The sequence below is a fragment of the Aquarana catesbeiana genome, linkage group LG08 (assembly GCF_042186555.1).
Source record: "Aquarana catesbeiana isolate 2022-GZ linkage group LG08, ASM4218655v1, whole genome shotgun sequence".
In the NCBI taxonomy this organism is placed as follows: domain Eukaryota; kingdom Metazoa; phylum Chordata; class Amphibia; order Anura; family Ranidae; genus Aquarana; species Aquarana catesbeiana.
The window spans coordinates 166,241,092-166,262,139 of NC_133331.1; the positions used below are offsets into that span (position 1 = coordinate 166,241,092).

The following is a 21,048-nucleotide window of genomic DNA, read 5'->3' on the forward strand; positions in this document are numbered from 1 at the left end:
TTTCTGGTAAGAATAGTCACTAGGATGAATAGGTTGAATGTCCCCATCGAGGACACAGAAAATAATAAAAATCTGAGGAGGGGTTCTAATCCTTCTCTACTCTATCCACAACTAAAAAAAAGTTTTGATTTAGCAAAACTTTAACCAAAAAGGGAGAAAAGTAAAACAAAGATCTAACAAGTAATAAAGCTGGAAGCTTATAATTCCATCATAGTGTTCCAAAAGAATACAAGTCTATTGTTACATTTTAAACAACCGTCTTTCTCTCTGGCTAACATTACTGTAACTCTTTGACATGTATACAATTTATTACATATTCTCTGTTTCTAAAAAGAACAGTTGTGTATTCCATGAGTCTCCCTTCAGAGATAAATCACTATGTGAGCTTAGTACAAAGTAAAAATATTCTCAGGGATCTGTGAGGATTACAGAATGGGGATTTCATTGCGGTTTCAAAGTCATTCATCAAGGCAGGCTTCGTAAGACATCCCTCAAAGGGTTAAGATAAAAAGAGAACCATTTAACCCCCAATTGCTGTAAAATCCACTCTATCAAAAGGAACTATAACACCCTAGACAAAACATTTAACAATCAATACCATTATAAATCCACTGAGAGGAGAGAAGTGAAGAACATGTACCCTGAAATTCACAGCTTAATGTGACAACATCCATGCAGTTTGGCCCAGTTATTATAACTGAGTGATACTACAAAGACCTGCTGTTATTTTCCTCATTGTCTTTCTAAAGCTTTGTAAAACAATTTAATTCTGGGATGATATAGGCCCTTATTTGATTGTATAACATTTGTATAACAATTAACTCAAAAACCCTATTAATGCATTGGAAAGTTATATGCAATCAATAAAAATTGCAATATGTTATTTCTGTGTTGTCTTTTCATCTAATATATGGGAAATGCATTTATGCCAACAGCTACATTAGAAACTCTATAAAAACACTTTAAGAAAAAAAAAAGATCTCCTGCAGTTTGTGAAAAAATATCCATACAAATGCATGGCATTAAAGCCAAAGTCCATCTAAAACTTTATTTTTCATTCAAGTTTTGAATAAAGCAGGGAGGAATAAAAGAGCATATTTTTACTGCTGGTTGTGGACCCCATTGGGAAGAATTCCTTCAGATTCTGAAGGTCCCTGTGAGACCAGGACAGGAGGGGAACGGAAGTTACTGCAACAGGTAGGCAAAGGCAGTGATAAAAGCCTCATAGAGGTTCTATCACTCCCCTGTGTTCATAATATGACATCCTCTCCTGGACAGGATGTATAAAGAAATCTCAAATGCAGGGACCAAACCCGCACACAAAAAATAAAACTTGACAAAGGTTCCAACCACTCCCTATTCTGTCTGTATATAGCAGTGCTACTATTTTCTCTTTAAGCGAAACACCACTATTCTGGTTATTTCAGTTCATCCCTCAAGACTGCTAAGATTTTTAAAAAGTATACAATATGAATTAAAGTAGAACTAAAAGCAAATCTTTTTTAATTTTGGATAGAATAAGGGAGAGTTTTGACCTCAGAGCTTCAGAGCTGCAAGAGCAGGAGGCTGTCACTCCAGGTGCTGTTGGCGGGCACCGTGGCCTAGGCAAAACCGGGATTTCTCACCATGAATGCTGCATCGCTGGGCGCAGGGTGGCTGTCGCTGTCACCGCATCTGGTGCATTGCTGATCAGGTTCATATCCTTTGCACACCCACACAGTCATCTCTGGTAGAGGTGGTGTCAGCATCACTGGCAGTGGGCGTGGCACACATTTGAACCCTGTGCTTCTTCATCAGGCCTGATTTTAGCCCATTGAACTTTGTTTATACATAGACTGTCACTATACATTTATGACCATTTTATCACTTGGGACTTTGCACCGGATTCTCCCCTTCCCTTTGCATTCTTTGCTTGAGCCACCTGAGATGTTGGACAGCATCCTGTCTGAGCCTTTGAATAATCTTGCCTTGTACCTTGTTTCTTAAGAGCCTTAAACTTCTTGCTCCTCCCGAGAACTTTCTTTTTAAGCCATGCCTTTGCATTTCCTGTTTGCCAAATTATTGTACACTATCCAGCCGATATATTGCTCTTTTGCATACCTACAACTGTTCTTATCTAAAATACCACTCATTACTGTCCTTTGGCTTGTTTCTCTACTACGCTTCCGCTTGATCACAACTTGAAAACACTTGTTACTGACCTCTGGCTTGTTTTCTGAGTGCGCTTCTGCTTGATCCCTACCTGCTTGATCTGTCACTGAACCCCAGCTTGCTCACCTTCTGGTATGGTGATCCTGAAGATTGCAACCTGGTACTAACTGGGTCAAGGAATGGTAAGGCCGATGTCTTATTGAGGATGTTGTCTGAGCCTCTTCAGGAGAGCAACTCTGAACGTACAATCCTACTCAAATTAACTTCATAGGGGGCCACAAGTTCCAAGACATTCTTGAGTCTTCTCAAAGAAGGGTATGAAAATGACCCACTTCTCAATCATCCTCCACAGAACATAAACTTTGTTTACAAGAAGGGCTTTTGGACTTAAGCACATCATCTCTATGTGCCTAAATCGGTTCTGGTAGAAGCCCTCAGGTTAGTGCATGACTCTAAGCTTGCTGGGCATTTTGGGATTTACAAGACTAAAGAACTTTTATCATGTTCCTTTGGTGGCCAGGTTACAAGAAAGATGTCAAGAACTATGTGACCTCATGTTTGACCTGTGCACACAGAAATACCTTGATCTTTTCCGTTTGGGTTACTCCAACCACTCTCTGTTCCATCAACTCCATGGGAGTCAATTTCTATATACTTTGTAGTTGATTTACCTCCCTCAAAAGAAATCATCAAGATGGCTCATTTTATACCAGTTAAGGGGGTACCCAATGCTGAAAAAACTGCAGAACTGATGGTTGATAAAGTATTTAATTTACATGGAATCCCTGAAGATGTAGTGTCAGACAGAGGAGGGCAGTTTACTTCAAAATTCTGGAAAAGCTTTGCTCAGCATTAGCAGCAATTAACCTGTCCTCTGCTTTTCAGCCCAGTCTAATGGTCAGACTGAGAGGAACAATTAAACTCTAAAGCAGTACCTTTGATGTTTTGTCAGTTATCTTCAGGATGACTAGGTAGACTATCTTCCTACGGCAGAATTCGCTTATAACAATTCTAAACATAGCTCCACTGCTCAAAGTCCTTTTTTCTTAAACACCGGGTATCATTCAGTTTCTATTCCTGATCTCCTTATCTCAACTCCAATTCTTGCCATTACCAACAGATTAACTACATTGCAGGAGATTCAAGAGAAAGTGATCGTGACTTTAAGGCTGGGTTCACACTGAACGCAGTGGCTCACAGCAGGAGTCCAGTGCGTCTCCATTCACCGTTTCAGGTCCAATTTCAGCCTGAATTTTTGGCTGGATTTGTACCTGAAACAAACCAAAAGACGCACAGGACTCCTGTGCAATTCGCACTGGACCTGCTGCGGAGATGTGTGAACCAGCTCCCTAGAGAGCCGATTACAATCTCCTGCTATGCAAACTGGATGAAGCAATTGATTGAAAGCCGCATTCCAATTCGCAATAGTGTGAACCCAGCCTGAAGGAAGCTCAGGAATGTTACAAGAAGGCTGACAGACATTGCAAATCCCTTCTTACTTTTCATGTGGGTGACAAAGTTTGGTTATCAATCAAAAATTTGAAGGTACATGTTCCATCTGCAAAGCTGGGAGAAGGTTTGTGGGACCTTTCCAGATTTCAGCTCAAATTAACACAGTCACTCTTTGCTTAAAACTTTCTAACAGTATGAAGATTCACCCCGTGTTAAATGTATTTTTGCTCAAACCATTTCCTGAAAATCCCTCCTCTGAGAGAATTCTCCCACCTCCTCCAACTGTTAAGGTGCAAGGTGAAGAAGAATTTTCGGTTCAGAAAATTCTTGATTCTAGGATCTTTAGGAACAAATTACAGTATATGGTTCAACAGGAAGGATATGGGCCTGAAGAAAATTCTTGGAAACCTGAGGAGAACGTTCATGCCCCTAAATTATCAAGAGAATTCCACCAGAGGTTCCCCACAAACCTGACCCTCAGACATCAAGGGGACATCCTGGAAGCAAGATTACTGTGCTCTCTCCAGCTGATAACTTGCTCCTAGCTGTCCTTATTTCCACTGCTACTCGTTACCAACCTTTGACTTGTTCCTCAACTATGCTGACTACACTTCCGCTTGATCCCTACCTGCTTTATCTGCTACTGGACCCCAGTTTGCTCACCTCCTGGTGGGACGATACTGAGGACTGCGGCTGGTATTAGCACACAGCAAAACCCAAATTTACCATCAGGAGCTCTGGTGAATACCATTTAGTGCTTAGGCACCCACCTTGAGTGAGCCCGTGTCATCCACCAGGGTAACCTGTTTAAACACTTAGAGCCTCTCTACGACTATAGCTACTGTTCTTATAGTTCCTGTCTCACATAAGGACTAATCTGGTAGTGACTTTATTTATTGGTATAGTTTTGAACTGTGGGAGTATACCAAGCCATATGGATACGTTTAGGAAGCCCATGCAATAGTATAATTAGTGTATAAGATAGTGTAATTGGTGGAAATTCAAGACTCAGGATGTCCGTGCCAGAAGGAAAATGCTAACAAGTGAATCACCATACTTTCCAGGGGGAAGTATTCAAAATGGCATAGGGAAAATATGTAAATAGATACATAGATAAATGCAGTGCTGTATACAGTATATTCTGTAAATTATGGCAGATAACTTTGGAAAGTTACATCTACAAGTCACCATAGCAACAAGCAAAACATGGATATAGTCTGTATTAAAGCGCTTGAATAGGCATAATCAGACAAAATAGGTAATAAACACCTTTTATAAACATAATAATAGAACTGTAATGAATAACAAATATACAACAATGTAGAGAGTAAAGTACAATTAGTAATTTCACATTTCTGTGTTCAGTGCTCATCAGTGTTAATTTTGTCAACTAAAACAACGAAAAAATTTTAGTCGACTAAAATACGACTAAAACAATTGAGATGACTAAAATACGACTAAAACTAAAATGGCATTTTCATCAAAAGACTAAAATGAGACTAAAACTAAAATGCCATTTTAGTCAAAAGACTAAGACTAAAACTAAGTTGAAATTTGACTTCAATATTAACACTGGTCTGTAGTGCATGTTCATACCTCAATACCATAAATAATAACATATTAGATTTTTCACTCCAGCAGTATATAATGGGTTTGGAAATTGTAGAGAAATGTTAACTAATGCATTACAATTTAATTACACCCATTAGATTTTAGACGACTAAAATGAGTTTTAGTCGACTAAAATGTACTGGAGATTTAGTCGACTAAATACGACTAAAACTAAAACAATTGCAGAAGACTAAAATGGGACTAAAACTAAAATGCCATTTTAGTCCTAAGACTAAGACTAAAACTAAATCAAAATTTGCTGCCAAAATTAACACTGGTGTTCATCCATGTTTGATAACCTATAGCAAATACAATAGGAATTCAGTTTGTTAAGTTTTCAGAGCTTTTATTGCTAGTGCAGAACAACTGTTGGCTGTTGGGTTCAATTTGCTCATCATCACTATATGTATGGAATGTGTGTGTTCTTCCATGACTTTGTGGGTTAAGTATGAATATTTTGGAGAAGTCCAAAAACGTTATTGGCAATGGCAACCACTGGACCTGAACTTTGTGTTTGGGCTTCTATGACTCTTCAAAAGAAAGACTTTAAGCTCCACCAGGCCACAGACTGCAAATTGTGTATCTCTATAGAATATTGTCAATGCCCTATGAATAAAAAAATATTCTGCAATGACTCATTACGGCCTAAGTTTATTTTGTTTGTTTGCATTAAAAAGCAGTGAAAGAAAACATCTTGAGAAAAATGTATGGACTACAGTAGCTAACCTTCATCTAGTATATACCACTATTTATGCTAATGGCATTATTGTACGTCAACCCAGTACCAGACCTTAATCTAGCATAAATTACAGGTAAATATAAAAACAAAAGCCTATATTTATTCAAGATAAACACGACAATAGTAATATCACAAGGCAAGGCCAACAAATTAGCAAAAATACAATACAGTTCCGAAACCGTAAAAGTTACTTATTAGATAGAACTCACGTGTCTCGTAGAATGCTCCAGAGCTCCCCTCCAAGACACACCTCCAGCAGCATATAGACATATTTGGCATCCCTGAAAGTTCTGTAGAGCCTGCAGAACAAGGATGAAAAAGCCTGACATCTGTCACTGAAATTAAGCTGCCAAGAATCTAGATCAGCAAAACAGAGGTCTGTTTCAAGTCATTAACAACATACCATGTCTCTTGTATTTACAAGCCGTCTTGTATATTTACTGTAACAGATTATAATTATTAGGGATTTCTATTGTAAAAACATCTGTTCAGTCTGGAAATGAATGAATCCTGCTCTGAATATACTTACCATGCTGGTGTCTAGGAAAATAACATGTCGGCACTATTTCCTTTTTTTTTTTTTTGTATGAAGCCCTTTCATATAGTAAAACTCAAATGACAGTATGCATACACAGTTTAATCAACAGTATCCCTGCTTGACCTAGACACATAAAATGTTACACAAGAGTGGTTGTTGTCTTTTTATCCCCGATTGAGTGATAATATTTTTTGTTTTAGGACCACGAAATGTCTGGAAAAGGAAAACTGGGTTATTGCCTATAGCAAAAAATGTAGTGTAGTCACTACAAAAATGATGTGCTAATTTCTTCATACTGCAATACTTTTTAACAAATGACGCCAATGCAATTCTGTTCTTTTTTTTCAAATGGCGCCCATTAGTAGCTATTCTCAAAATCCTTCAGAAAAAAAAAAAGAAAAATAGAATACCCAATTTAACCCACAGAGAAAGCCTACTTTCCTGGCTTGTTATTCAGAAAGACTTGGATGGTGGGGTATTGTCAGGATCACTTAAGTGATCCTGCTCCTCATTCCAGCATCCGGGTGTTGGCTGTTGCATTCTCCCTGTCTGTGATCACCTGCAAGGTGATTGATGGTCAGCAGCTAATAGTCGGCTCTCTAATTAGGCGAAATTGGCGGTGGCCTCAGGCCTCGCAGTCATAGGGGCCTCGCACAGCTGGCTAGTTTACCTAATTAGAGAGCCGCCCCTTCCAGCAGCAGAGATCTCCGCCCATCACACAGTCCTGTATCCCCTCACTTTGCCACAGGGAGAGATACGGGCTGCGAGTGAGACCTGTGATCGGAGCTCCGGATCACAGACAGGGAGGGAGAGCCGCTCAGTAGAGCCTGCTCTGACAGATCTCCCCCATCCCCCTGCTGCCCGTACAGCCAGACAGAAGAGGAGAGAGAGAGCTTCTGCTCCTCCTCCTCCCGCCCTCTCCTCCTGTGTCTGCCCCGCCCACCCTCCTCGGCAGTGTTCTCTGCTCTGCCTCAGAGAAGGGGATGTGTGGGCGGGAAGATTCAAGCTGGAGCCCAGGAAAAGGAAAAGGACAAGGGGAGTCTGATCCATCCATCCATCCAGTCCCTCCTGCCTCCCTGTGAGTACACTGATGTAGGGGATGCTCTTCCTTCCCTTTCGTCTCCACCCCCTTCTCTTTCTTTCTTTCTTTCCTTCTATCTATCTATCTATCTATCTATCTATCTATCTATCTATCTATCTATCTATCTATCTATCTATCTATCTATCTATCTATCCTTCCATCTATCTATCTATCCATCTTTCTTTCCCTCTATCTATCTATCTATCTATCTATCTATCTATCTATCTATCTATCTATCTATCTATCTATCTATCTATCTATCTATCTATCTATCTATCTATCTATCTATCTATCTATCTATCTTTCCTTCCATCTTTCTTTCCTTCCATCTTTCTTTCCTTCTATCTATCTATCTATCTATCTATCTATCTATCTATCTATCTATCTATCTATCTATCTATCTTTCTTTCTTTCTTTCTTTCTTTCGTTCCTTCCATCCTTCTTTCTCTTTCTTTCTTTCGTTCCTTCCATCGTTCTTTCTTTCTTTCTTTCTTTGTTTCGTTCCTTCCATCGTTCTTTCCATCTTTCTTTCTTTCTTTCGTTCTTTCCATCTTTCTTTCTTTCTTTCTTTCTTTCTTTCTTTCTTTCTTTCTTTCTTTCTTTCTTTCTTTCTTTCTTTCCTTCCATCTTTTTTTCTCTTTCTCCTTCCTTCCTTCCTTCCTTCCTTCCTTCCTTCCTTCCTTCCTTCCTTCCTTCCTTCCTTCCTTCCTTCCTTCCTTCCTTCCTTCCTTCCTTCCTTCCTTCCTTCTCCACCCATCCCCCTTTTATTTCTCTCTTTGTGACAGCCTACCAGAATAGGTAGGATCTGTGAGAGCAGCTTCCCTGTGCAGCTCTGCTTGAGGAAAATATATCTTTATTATGCCCACTCACCTACCCCCTGTACTGTCCACTCCCCTATACTGTACACTCCTAATACAGTTCATTTTCATCCCTTGAATTTTTTTTCCCATTATGGGAGTGAGTGGGGCCTCATGTCTAAGTTTTGCCTAAGGCCTCACAAAGTCTAGAGCCGCCTCTGATGGTCAGTCACTTGTTATAAGCAAACCGAACACTCTATCCCTTGCTTGTTATAGAGACAGAGTCACCTGTGTTGTTCCTGATCAAGCCTCCCGTTTATCTGCCCTGCTTTGTTAATCTGGATTTCCCTGTGTATGACCTAGATCAGATATTGGACTATTCCCTGAACTCTGCCTGCAATTTACCAGGACTGTTATTGGATCGAATATTGGACTATTCTCTGAACTCAGCCTGCCCTTTACCACACTATCTGCTAAACTGCAAATATCTGTTTGCTTTGCTCAGTTCGCATCTGCCTTGGCGTGGTGGCCAGGTGCTATAGCATTGTGTATAAGTCCTGGGGGCAACCAAGTACCGGTAGGCCTATTTGTCTTAAGGGAAAGGGGGCTGCTATAGGTGAAGCACACAGTAGCTAGCTATAGTGTCTGACCACCTGCGTTAGGGTGGATGTGACATTTGTGACAGGTATTCAGTGCTGCTCAGTCTGAATTTGCTGTGCGGTGTATTGGTCACTAGAGAATAGTTTTCAGAGAGTATAGATTTCTGAGGGTATTTATTTCTGGTAACCTTTCCAAATAATGAGTTCACTTGGTGAGAAAACTGTAGAGAAAAGAACAATACCCATGCTCAACTGCAAGTACAGCTTCTTGTGGCCAGGAACCAGTGCTCTGGCTGAAGTGCCTCCACACTTAAATGATAGAACTGGAATTACGTTTTTCCCGGCTACTTGGTCTCATCCATAAAATACAAATCTTTATTGGCTACATGATAAAACACAAATGTTACAGGTTAATGCGTCTTAGCTATAGCAGCCTTCCTCATAGCACCAGTGCTATGAGGAAGGCTGCTATAGCTGAAACATGTTAGCCTGCTATAGTTGTGTTCTATCATGTAGCCAATAAAGACTTGTATTTTACAGATGACACAGAGTAGACGGCTTAAACTTACTACCAGTCTACTACTACTACTTACCAGTAAGTTAATTAGCTATGGGCTGCTTATTGTGGAATGCTCCCCAAAGGTATAAGCTGGTTCAATTAGATTATTATAGTTTCTTTTACATTAAATGTTTAATTGCACTGCTGTTATTCCTTGCCTTTCATTGCTTCATACTGACAGTTATGTAGGTCTCACAAGTACACATCCAAAATCTCACTCAATCAAAATGTCACAGTTTTATTAAAGTGAAACACAAAAAAAATATATCTTGTGCATGTGATTCTAAAGTACAAACACTCAGCTCCAAAGAATTATGGCTAATGAATCTAGTACCTGCATGAAGTCCAGAAACATGACTAATCCTTCAATTTCTAATTTCTCTGCATTATCTACTCAAGCTCTGCATCAATTATCATTAGTATCACATACTAATCTCACCAGATTTTTCGTTTTTAAGTTCAACAAGGCATATCCAAGGCAAATTTTAAAGTAGATCCCAACTCAAAAAGTGAAGTTTTGCTGTTTTATAGATAAAGTTTAGGAAATGTTAATTGTGCTTAACCGTTTTGGGATTTTAAACATAAGATATGTAAGACATATGATAAGTTTACCCCTTATTAAGACCTTAGTTTAGTCAAAAGTTTAAAACAACAAAAAAAAAAATAGCACAAGAGACATTATCTGACATTAGCTGAATTCCTCCTTCCTCCCACCCTTGCTACCGCAATCATCTGGTGTGACAGGGGTCAGAAGAGCCAACGGAGCTGTGACAGGCACTTATCAAAAGTGCCATACCATGCCCACTCTTTCTGCCCAGCTCCTTCATTCATAGAAGCCATACTATGAAATCCTTGTGGTTTATCCATTCTGTAGATCATGGATAGGCAACATGAAAGAGGTGGAGATCTACCTGAACAAAATGGGAGAAGTCAAAAGACCACCGGCACAGTGTCGCCCAGTGTCGTCTCTTCTAATTGCAGCGCTACTGTGTCGCAATCACATGCATTGCACGGCAATCAAGGGTTTAAATCATGTGGCAAACACAATGGAATCACTTTTCAGAGGAGAAGCAGTGCTTGCTTCACTTGTGAATGAGCCCTTAGTTGCATTCAGCAGTGGTACCTTTAGTGCTCGGTCACACGTAAAGTTGGGGTGGTGGTAAAACCCTGCGGTTGAGTTGCAATTTTACCACCCCAATCCATACCCCCTTTAGCTGCTGAAGCAGCAGGAATTAAGCCCCCTGTTGCTTTTAGTGGGTGCTAACCTGCCAATTGCAACCTATTCAAGTAGATGGGGTCACTCTGCAAGCGCTGCGCAACTGCATGCTTCTGCGGGTCCAAGGGGTTAAAGCAGGTTGTGAGAAAGCAACACAAGGCTGCCTGCTTTAACCCCTTGTTTGCTGTACTGCACATGGTTGCAGGGAACTTGCAGAGCGGCCTCATTCATTTGAATAAGTCATACTTGGCAGGTGCTACACCCATCAACCGTGACAGGGCATATAACTCCTGCTGTGGCTGTGACATGTGTAAACCTCTGGCCACTGCAGCTAAAGGGGGTGCAGGGGATAAAAACACATCTTATCTATGGAGTTTTACCAACCCCAAAACTACAAATGTAAATGAACTACTGTTCTGAGCCCCCTATAAGGCTGCTTTCACACTGATGTACTGTAGTTTACCTGCAGTGCAGCGTCGTGCATCTGCAACTTTCCTTGGTTAGCTGGGCTTTGCCATAGACTTCTATTATATCCTGCAGGTGTGGTGCACTTTCTGAAAGCATACCAAAACTCATGCATTCAGAAAGTGCACCAAAACCTCTGGATAGAAAAAGAAGTCTATGGCTAAGAACAGCAAACCTGCAAGAAAGCTGCAGGCACACTGCACTGCACCCGTGGTGTGGGTAAACCGCAGGGCAGCCAGTGTGAAAGCAGCCCTATATTATTATGCCCAGTGTATTGCTTCACACTGACCTGAAGATCTCTTCTTTCCTGCTGCTGGCACCTCTCTGGAGACCGCTAGTAGGGATAAGAGGTGGAGAGCAGTTGGTATCACTCCACATGGTACAGAAGCCAGCACTACAGAGGAGGCATCGGCTTATGCGGCTCAATCTTCCTACTACAGTTCCAACTTTACAAGTAGTCCCTCTGCATTGCATTCTGTTTGATGCTTTGGGATGAAGGGTCAGAAAGCCCAGACTGCAATCTACCGGTCACCTGTCCGTGATCTACTGGTAAATCACAATCTACAGGTTGCTGACCCCTGCTGTAGATCTATGTCTTCTCCACCTTTCCTGTTTCTTAAATAATTCACTAACCAGTAATCGGATCTCCAGACATGAGGAAGCAAAATCCTGTGCACCAAACAAGATGGGGGCAATCACACTGAGAGAAGAAGGCACAGTAAGTCAATGGGAAAGAGATCAGCTGCAAGGAGCCTATAGGTAATACTGGTGATTAGTTCTTTGTCTTCTGTTTGCCTTTTTTTGGATCCAGCTTACACAGTTTAGGTCTTCTTTAACAAATGCCTAAGCATTTCTCAGGGGGAGGAGTTTGTTTATATTGACTTTGAATTTTTCATACCTTAGCAACACTAAGTACGTTATTTTCACTGGATGCACCATATACTGTGATTTGTAGCATGACTAAAGTTCTTAATTATGGAAATGTCAGTATTACTTAGTAATTATCAGTTAGTGTCAACCTTAATTTGTTCCAAGGGAGGCCTTAGAACTGCCTAATTTGCTGCAGCTATTGAACACCAAAGCTCGGGTGCATTTTTATGTTATATAATAGCTAAGAAACTGCTTCTGTTTTGCAATATTACAGACATATATTTACAAAACCTATATACAAGAATATTTATATAAATTATCTAAAAAAAATCTACCTGAAAGCTAGAATACATTCATAAATAAATTGTGATTTATAAAGGATATGGAATGCAGTGTTTGATTGTATAGGGCAGTGGTGTTCACATACATTTATTGCCTTTGTCATGCATCACTTTATTTTTGTAATATTCATGTGAACACAAGCAGAACGCTTTTTAAATGCATTTCAAACTAATTACAGATTGATCTGGAACAGATAAACCTAGAATGCAGTTTTTATGTGGCTATGAAGTTTTGTGGGTCTGGAGTCCCATATAATCTTATCATATACTGATTGTAAAACCGTGTACAGCCATTCATGTCTATAGGTGGCTGTACGTGGCACCTGGGCTTCTCTGGTGTGGAAAAAAAGCCAGAATTTTTGTTTTCTACCTGTGTGCATGAGCCCTATAGCTACCCAGAATAAAAATATAAAACTTGAAATATGTCAGATAGATCGGCCTAGCTGTCTAGTAGACATGTGCACACTGAAATATTTTGTTTCGGAATTTCAGTTTCGTCTGGAAAAATAAATTTGTTTAGTTACTCTCAAAATTTGTTTTTATTTTAGTTTTGTTAATAAATGCATTCATTCGAAAATCCAAATTAATTAAGGTCAAATCTGTCAATAGAAGGCTCATGGTGTCTGTCGGATGTTCTAAGATGATTCGATGAAGCAGCTAAAATGTACAACGCCGTGATCGTACATTTCCGTCCGAATGCTCTGCACACAAGCTATAGTAGAATTCTAATATTGTTTGACTAGTAATAATTATAATTATTAATTATTATTATTACTAGTGAAACAACATTAGAATTCTTCTATAGCCTATGGGCGGAGCATTTGACCATAAATGTCCGCTCACGGCGATCATATGTTTTTAGCTGCTTCGCCGAATCTTCATGTCGAACGGTATTATACATATTTTTGATCGTATCGAATGATACAATACTTGTTTGTTTCTGTTCATGTCAAACGGTCTACCCCAACAGCCAATGGACTTACGTTGTATCGAAATTCAAGCATATAACTTCCTTCCTGTTCGCTGTACGCTCCTAACGGTTCTGGTTCACACTGGCGATGGCAGCATCCAACGGTGGCTTTAGGAGGTTGGGCACATTCAACCTCAGGTTCAATAGACACAGATCGCTATTGTCACCCTCATGTCGAAGCTTCTATCTATCTATATCGAACTGTTGTCGCATCGATATGAAAATATAATGGATACGAGAATAAAGCATGTTTTTATTTCAGATCTTTCGGATTTCAGATTCTGTGCGTTCGTTATCATTTTGTTAAAATGAACACGAAAATCCCAGAAATTCTAACAAAAATGCATTCGGACGATAACGAATGCACATGTCTACTGTTTAGTCAGGCACATCTTTCACAGTGGCATGTTATAAAATAATGTATACATTTCGAGGCAGTGTTCAAACAAACACCCTTACTATATACAATAAAGCTCAGTAGCATAACAATATAGCAGTCAATGCAGCTGCTATGTGGGCCTGGAGGTAAAAAACGCCCCCATTAAGGGGGCCGTTGAGGTAATTGAAAAACAGGAAATCTACTTGCATGCGAAGATAACACAAATCCAGTACTGTATGATTAAGGATTGGAGACATTGCTGTTGACACTGACCCTGTACCACCCTTGACATTTCCAATCAAAAAAAGCTGTCGTCTGACATAAAGTGGAAGACTTCAGAATTGTTGTCACCATCATAGACTATAAGTTCATACCTTCTGCACAAAAACATGTTATATACATTTTTCCTGTAGTCAAGCAACTGTGTATTCTTTGCCACAACTCCAACAGACCCGAAGCAAAGAGTAATCTACCTACATATAGTGCCTAGAAAAAGTATTCACCCTCCCCCTTTTTTTTTTTTTTTTTTTTTTTTTTTACATTTTGTCATTTTACAACCAAAAATTTAAATGTATTTTATTGGGATTTTACGTGATAGACCAACACAAAGTGGCACATAATTGTGAAGCGGAAGAAAAATGATAAATGGTTTTCAAGATGTTTTACAAATAAATATCTGAAAAGTGTGGAGTGCATTTGTATTCAGCCCCCTTTACTCTGATACCCCTAACTAAAATCCAGTGGAACCAATTGCCTTCAGAAGTCACCTAATTAGTAAATAGAGTCCTGTGTGTAATTTAATCTCAGTATAAATGCAGCTGTTCTGTGAAGCTCTCAGATGTTTGTTAGAGAATCTTAGTGAACAAACAGCATTATGAAGGCCAAGGAACACACCAGACAGGTCAGGGATAAAGTTGTGGAGAAGTTTAAGGCAGGGTTAGGTAGAAAAAATATCACAAGCTTTGAACATCTCACGGAGCACTGTTCAATCCATCATCCAAAAATGGAAAGAGTATGGCACAACTGTAAACCTACCAAGACATGGCCATCCACCTAAACTGACAGGCAAGGAGAGCAATTAATCAGCCCAGAGGCCCATGGTAACTCTGGAGGAGCTGCAGAGATCCACAGCTCAGGTGGAAGAATCTGTCCACAGGACAACTATCAGTCATGCACTGCACAAATCTGGCCTTTATGGAAGAGTGGCAAGAAGAAAGCCATTGTTGAAGAAAGCCATAGGAAGTCTCATTTGCAGTTTGCGAGAAGCCATGTGAGGGACACAGCAATTGTGGAAGAAGGTGCTCTGGTCAGATGAGACCAAATTTGAACTTTTTGGCCTAAAAGCAAAATGCTATGTGTGGCAGAAAACTAACACTGCACATCACCCTAAACACACCATCCCCGCTGTGAATGGTGAACAGGACAATGACCCTAAACATACAGCCTGAGCTACAATGGAATGGTTTAGATCAAAGCATATTCATGTGTTAGTATGGCCCAGTCAATGTCCAGACCTAAATCCAATTGAGAATCTGTGGCAAGACTTAAATTGCTGTTCAGACACTCTCCATCCAATCTGACAGAGCTTGAGCTATTTTGCAAAGAGGAATGGGCAAATGTTTTACTCTCTAGGAAAGCAAAGACTTGAAACTGTAATTGCAGTGAAAGGTGGTTCTACAAAGTATTGACTCGGGGCTGAATACAAATGCATGCCACACTTTTCACATATTTATTTGTAAACATTTTTGAAAACCATTTATCATTTTCCTTCCACTTCACAATTATGTGCCACTTTGTGTTGGTCTATCACATTAAATCCCAATAAAATACATTTACGTTTTTGGTTGTAACACGACAAAATGTGGAAAATTACAAGGCGTATGAATACTTTTTCAAGGCACTGTAAGCACAGGGCCATTCACATGGGCAATACAGGAATAATTACAATAAAGAATAGACATTTTCCCAGCTGTCCTGTCATGTTTTCACGTACCCGTCCACCTTCCATTTGCCTCATTGGCTGCGTAAAGAACCATTGTGAACCTGATACAAATGCATCATAGAATGTCAAAAAAATAAATCATACATTTTGCAGGAAAGAATAGGTCAGTCATTAAACTACCTGATGATAAATGAACAGTTGATTTGCTGCAGTATATTCTTCTCCCAATACACATGTTCTTGTTGATGCGTGTCCACAATATGCTTTTTCTTGATGCACTTTAGTGCAAAGGTCATATCTTCGTCCTTTAATTTTACCTGAAATGCATCAAACATATTTTTGCATTAGATATATGAACTATTTAGGTGGTTAATAGTCAAACATGGTGTGTTCAATAAAGCCTCATTCTAGATTTTTTTTTTTTTTGGATTACGTGAATGAAGGTTGGAACCCCTGTCAGTTTTTTTTGCTGTCTATGTCCCCATTTGGGATATTACCCCTCATCTCCTGTCTGACACAACTTTATCACCATTATTTCTAATTGAATAACATAGAGAAAGGTAATAATGATACACAATAAACTTTAATGTTTTATGCATCTATACAGCAATCAAGTAAATCAGATATTGCAAGGATTGACCTACAAACGCAAGATAATGTGGAGGCTAATGCCCATCCATGACGCAACCCCGAGCATGGGAGCATATATCTATCATCATAGATCATATATCTACTGGGGAGGAGCTGGATCCCTGATATGCTGTACATACACTTTAAAGCATTTATAAATTTTCCTCAGTATGTATTCACTTAACTTTGGGTAGCTTTTTCTTTCTTGTATACTCTGTTCATGATGAATGTTTGTTTTGTTTTTTTCTAGGAATTGCAGGCTTTACCTATTTTTTCTTTAATTGGATTGGTGGTGGATACTGACTTTGTTTGATTGTTTTGGTTAAGGTGTGGATGTCCGAGTACCAAACAGGTTGGTTTCTATGCACATGGCCTCAGCTATTCCTAATTATGTCTGTCTATGAGACTGATAGCTACTTTTAATCAGAAACAATCTTTGTTTATTGTTTTATATACCTTCTGTCTTAGGGATGAGTGTATTTACAGTCAGGTCCATAAATATTGGGAAATCGACACAATTCTAATCTTTTTGGCTCTATACACCACCACAATGGATTTGAAATGAAACGAACAAGATGTGCTTTAACTGCAGACTTTCAGCTTTAATTTGAGGGTATTTACATACATACTGTCTTCAGTTCCTGCTTGTTCTTGGGGCATCTTCCCTTCAGTTTTGTCTTCATCAAGTGAAATGCATGCTCAGTCGGATTCAGGTCAGGTGATTGACTTGGCCATTGCATAACATTCCACTTCTTTCCCTTAAAAAAGTCTTTGGATGCTTTCGCAGTATGCTTCGGGTCATTGTCCATCTGCACTGTGAATCGCCATCCAATGAGTTCTGAAGCATTTTGCTGAATATGAGCAGATAATATTGCCCGAAACACTTCAGAATTCATCCTGCTGCTTTTGTCAGAAGTCACATCATCAATAAATACAAGAGAACCAGTTCCATTGGCAGCCATACATGCCCACGCCATGACACTACCACCGCCAAGCTTCACTGATGAGGTGGTATGCTTTGGATCATGAGCAGTTCCTTTCCTTTTCCATACTCTTCTCTTCCCATTACTCTGGTACAAGTTGATCTTGGTCTCATCTGTCCATAGGATGTTGTTCCAGAACTGTGAAGGCTTTTTTAGATGTTATTTGGCAAACTCTAATCTGGCCTTCCTATTTTTGAGGCTCACCAATGGTTTACAGCTTGTGGTGAACCCTCTGTATTCACTCTGGTGAAGTCTTCTCTTGATTGTTGACTTTGACACACATACACCTACCTCCTGGAGAGTGTTCTTGATCTGGCCAGCTGTTGTGAAGGGTGTTTTCTTCACCAGGGAAAGAATTCTTCGGTCATTCACCACAGTTGTTTTCCGTGGTCTTCCGGGTCTTTTGGTGTTGCAGAACTCACCGGTGCATTCTTTCATTCATTACCTTTGGTCCCTTAAAAAGTGGGAGGCACTCATACAAACTGTTGTAATTCCTACACTGTTCACCTGATTACGATGTAAATACCCTCAAATTAAAGCTGCAAGTCTGCAGTTAAAGCACATCTTGTTCGTTTCATTTCAAATCCATTGTGCTGGTGTATAGAGCCAAAAAGATTAGAATTGTGTCAATGTCCCAATATTTATTGACCTGACTGTATGTTAGGGATTCAGCTCCTCTCCTGAAGGTACACTGTATACTTCTATGCTTACCCTGGGAATTGATTTGCGATGTGGATGTGCATTTGCCTCTGCATCTCTTTCTTACTTTTGTAAATAGAACCTTGCAATATCTGATTTCTTTGATTGTTGTATAGATACAAATAACATTAACGTTTATTATTTATCATTATTACCTTTCTCTATGTTTTTCATTTAGAAGTAATGGTGGTGCCTCCCTTCTCCTCCTGAGGAAGTGGATAGTTTCTGCTATAATTTCAATTTATTTATGTATTTTTATACATGTTTACACATTGGGGGTTCCTCCTACTCTAATAGTGGGGCATATCTCTTCTTTTTTAATACAGTATGTCCATGTTAAAGTTTTTTTATGTATTTGTCTATGTAATACAGTTTGTTAATTTTATTTCATTGTCTGGGAAGTCTATGGGGTACTGATAAAGTCCCTATTTGTCCTCAATTTTCTCTACACACCCCTGTAGAAATGCTAAGTTTTTGAGGTGTAAAGAAATCAGATGAAGATAAATCATTTCTGAATTTTTTCCATCTTTAATGTAACCTATGCTCTGTGAAAATGTAATCGAAAGCAAACAGAACTCTTTAATGGGAGAAAAATAAATATAAAAAAAAATTACAATAATGTGGTTGCACAAATATGCACACCCTTTGTTGAAGCACATTTTGATTTTATGGCAGCATTCAATCTTTTGGAGTAGGAGCATCAGCATGGCACATCTTGCCTTGGGAATCTTTGCTTTCTCCTCCTTGCAAAAGTGCTCCAGTGTCAGATTGGGCATTTCCTGTACAAAGCCCTCTTCTGGTCACCCACAGATTTTCAATTGGATTCAGGTCTGGACTCTGGCTGGGCCATTCCAAAACTTTGATGTTCTTCTGGTAAAGCCATTCTTTTGTTGATTTGGAGGTATGCTTTGAGTCGTTGTTGTGCTGAAAGGTGAAATTCCTTTTCAGCTTTTTAAAAGAGGCCTGAAGATTTTGTGCCACATTTAACTAATATTTGGAACTGTTCATAAGTGGCGACATGGATATGCATTTGCCTCCACATTGACCCCAGAACCAGCTAAAGAAAAAAAGGCCCCAAAGTATAATGCTGCCACCAGGGGCGTAGCTATAGGGGTCTCAGGGGTCTGAATTGTGACCCGGCCCCATGCTCCATAGAGTCTGTGTGGCTCCCCTGTGCTGAAATCCATAGTACCCAGCACGGTGCGAGGGAGCATCGGAGGGGGTGGGGCGGGAAGCAGAGAGTGAAATATGAAAGTGCGGTAGTGTGGGAGAGGAGCAGACAGCAGCTGTGTGTCCCCCCCGGGCAGTGACAGCATGGTGAAAGCACACATGAGCCAGACAGGTATGTTATTTGTAAGTTAATTGTAACCTCGTGCCATGTCCCTGACTCTGCTTTGCCCTCCTGCCCCTGAGTCATATACCAATCCGTGGGAGGGAAAAGAGGACCTGTCTTGGGGGAGGGGATTAAGAGACTGGTAAACCCACCCCCTGTCACTGAACCCACTCACCTTCCTGTCCCTGAGCCTTATACCAGTCAGTGGAAGGGGTAAAGAGGTCCTGTCTTGAGGAGAGGATTAGAGACTGGTAACCATACCCCTCCCGTCACTGAGCATGATCCGCCCCCTAGTCCCTGAACCATTCACTGGCCAGTGGAAGGGGTAAAGAGGACCTGTCATTGGGGAAAGGATTAGATATTGGTAACCCCACCCCTATCACTGAGCTGGCCCTGCCTTCCTGTTCCTGAGCCATACAAGAGTCAGTGGGAGGGGGCAGAGGACCTGTCATGGGAGAAGGGGATCCAGGAAGGCCAAACTACAAGTCCCAGAAGGGGGGGTTAGGAGCTCATGAGGGTCAACAAAGTATTAATTACACCTGAACACCTACTATAGCTGAGCTAGGTCCTGCTGCCCCTAGATAAAATAACTAAGATAAAAGCTACTGACACCAGTGGTGGAACTGCCAGGGTAGTAAAGGTCGCCCTTGCAACTAGCCCTGGTGTTCTGCCACCGTGGGGCAGCCCCAAGACAGCAGGAAGGAGGCCTACTGCAGAATATGTGAAAGGGTCCTGCAATGGGACCGTAATAAAGGGCCCTGTGACAGGACAGAGTAAAGGGCCTCGGAATCAGTGGGAAGGGCTCCGGGCCCAGAGGGAAGGGCCCCAGCCAGGAGTTAATGGGGCCCTTCATGGTTTCTTGCACTGGAGCCCTGAAGGTTCTAGTTACACCTCTGGCTGCCACCACCATGCTTCACTGTAGATATGTTTTTTTTTGGTGATGTGCAGTGCTGGTTTTGTGCCAAACATTCTTTTTAGAATCATTGCCAAAAAGTGTAATCTTGGTCTCGTCAGACAACAACACATTTTCCCACATGCTTTTTGGAAACTTGATATTGCTTTTTGAAAAATGTACTGGGCTTGTATGTTTTTCTTAGTAAGAAAAGGCTCCAGTCCCGCATTTGCGGCTCCGCACCGATTTCCAAAAGTAGTTTCTGTACTACTTTGGGCAACTTCGGGGTGCGATTTTTTATAGACATCTGTACAGGAACCCGCACAGATGTCTCTGAAATCACACATTCAGCTGAACTGGCACGATTTCAATCCCGATGTCAGTGTGAGGCTGGGTTCACACTGGTGCGACACGACAGCCGTCCTACTTTGGATCCGACTTTGCCCTGCGACATGAAGCCGGCATGTGTCCGACTTTCAATGAACGGGGATCCGACTTGGATCCCCGCCAATGCCCGGCACTGTGTTTGGTATGAATCTTTAGGGGGAACTCCGCGCCAAATTTTAAATAAAAAACCGGCATGGGTTCCCCCTCCAGGAGCATACCAGGCCCTTGGGTCTGGTATGGACCTTGAGGGGAACCCCCTACGCCGATAAAAACGGCGTGGGGGTCCCCCCCAATCCATACCAGACCCTTATCCGAGCACGCAGCCCGGCCGGACAGGAATGGGGGTGGGGACGAGCGAGCGCCCCCCCCTCCTGAACCGTACCAGGCCGCATGCCCTCAACATGGGGGGTTGGT

General features: G+C 40.8%; 1 protein-coding gene across 2 annotated transcripts in view; it reads right to left on the reverse strand.

Moving 5' to 3' along the window:
* The window catches only part of LOC141106160 (cGMP-dependent protein kinase 2-like), a 397,387-nt gene that overhangs the window by 68,616 nt on the left and 307,723 nt on the right, over positions 1 to 21,048 (reverse strand). For both annotated transcript variants that reach the window (XM_073596694.1, XM_073596693.1), the window contains exons 12-13: positions 15,891 to 16,027; positions 6,163 to 6,252 (exon numbers count right to left, since the gene is read on the reverse strand). In XM_073596694.1, the coding sequence (XP_073452795.1) occupies positions 6,163 to 6,252; positions 15,891 to 16,027 (227 nt within the window). The remainder of the gene's footprint in view (positions 1 to 6,162; positions 6,253 to 15,890; positions 16,028 to 21,048) is intronic.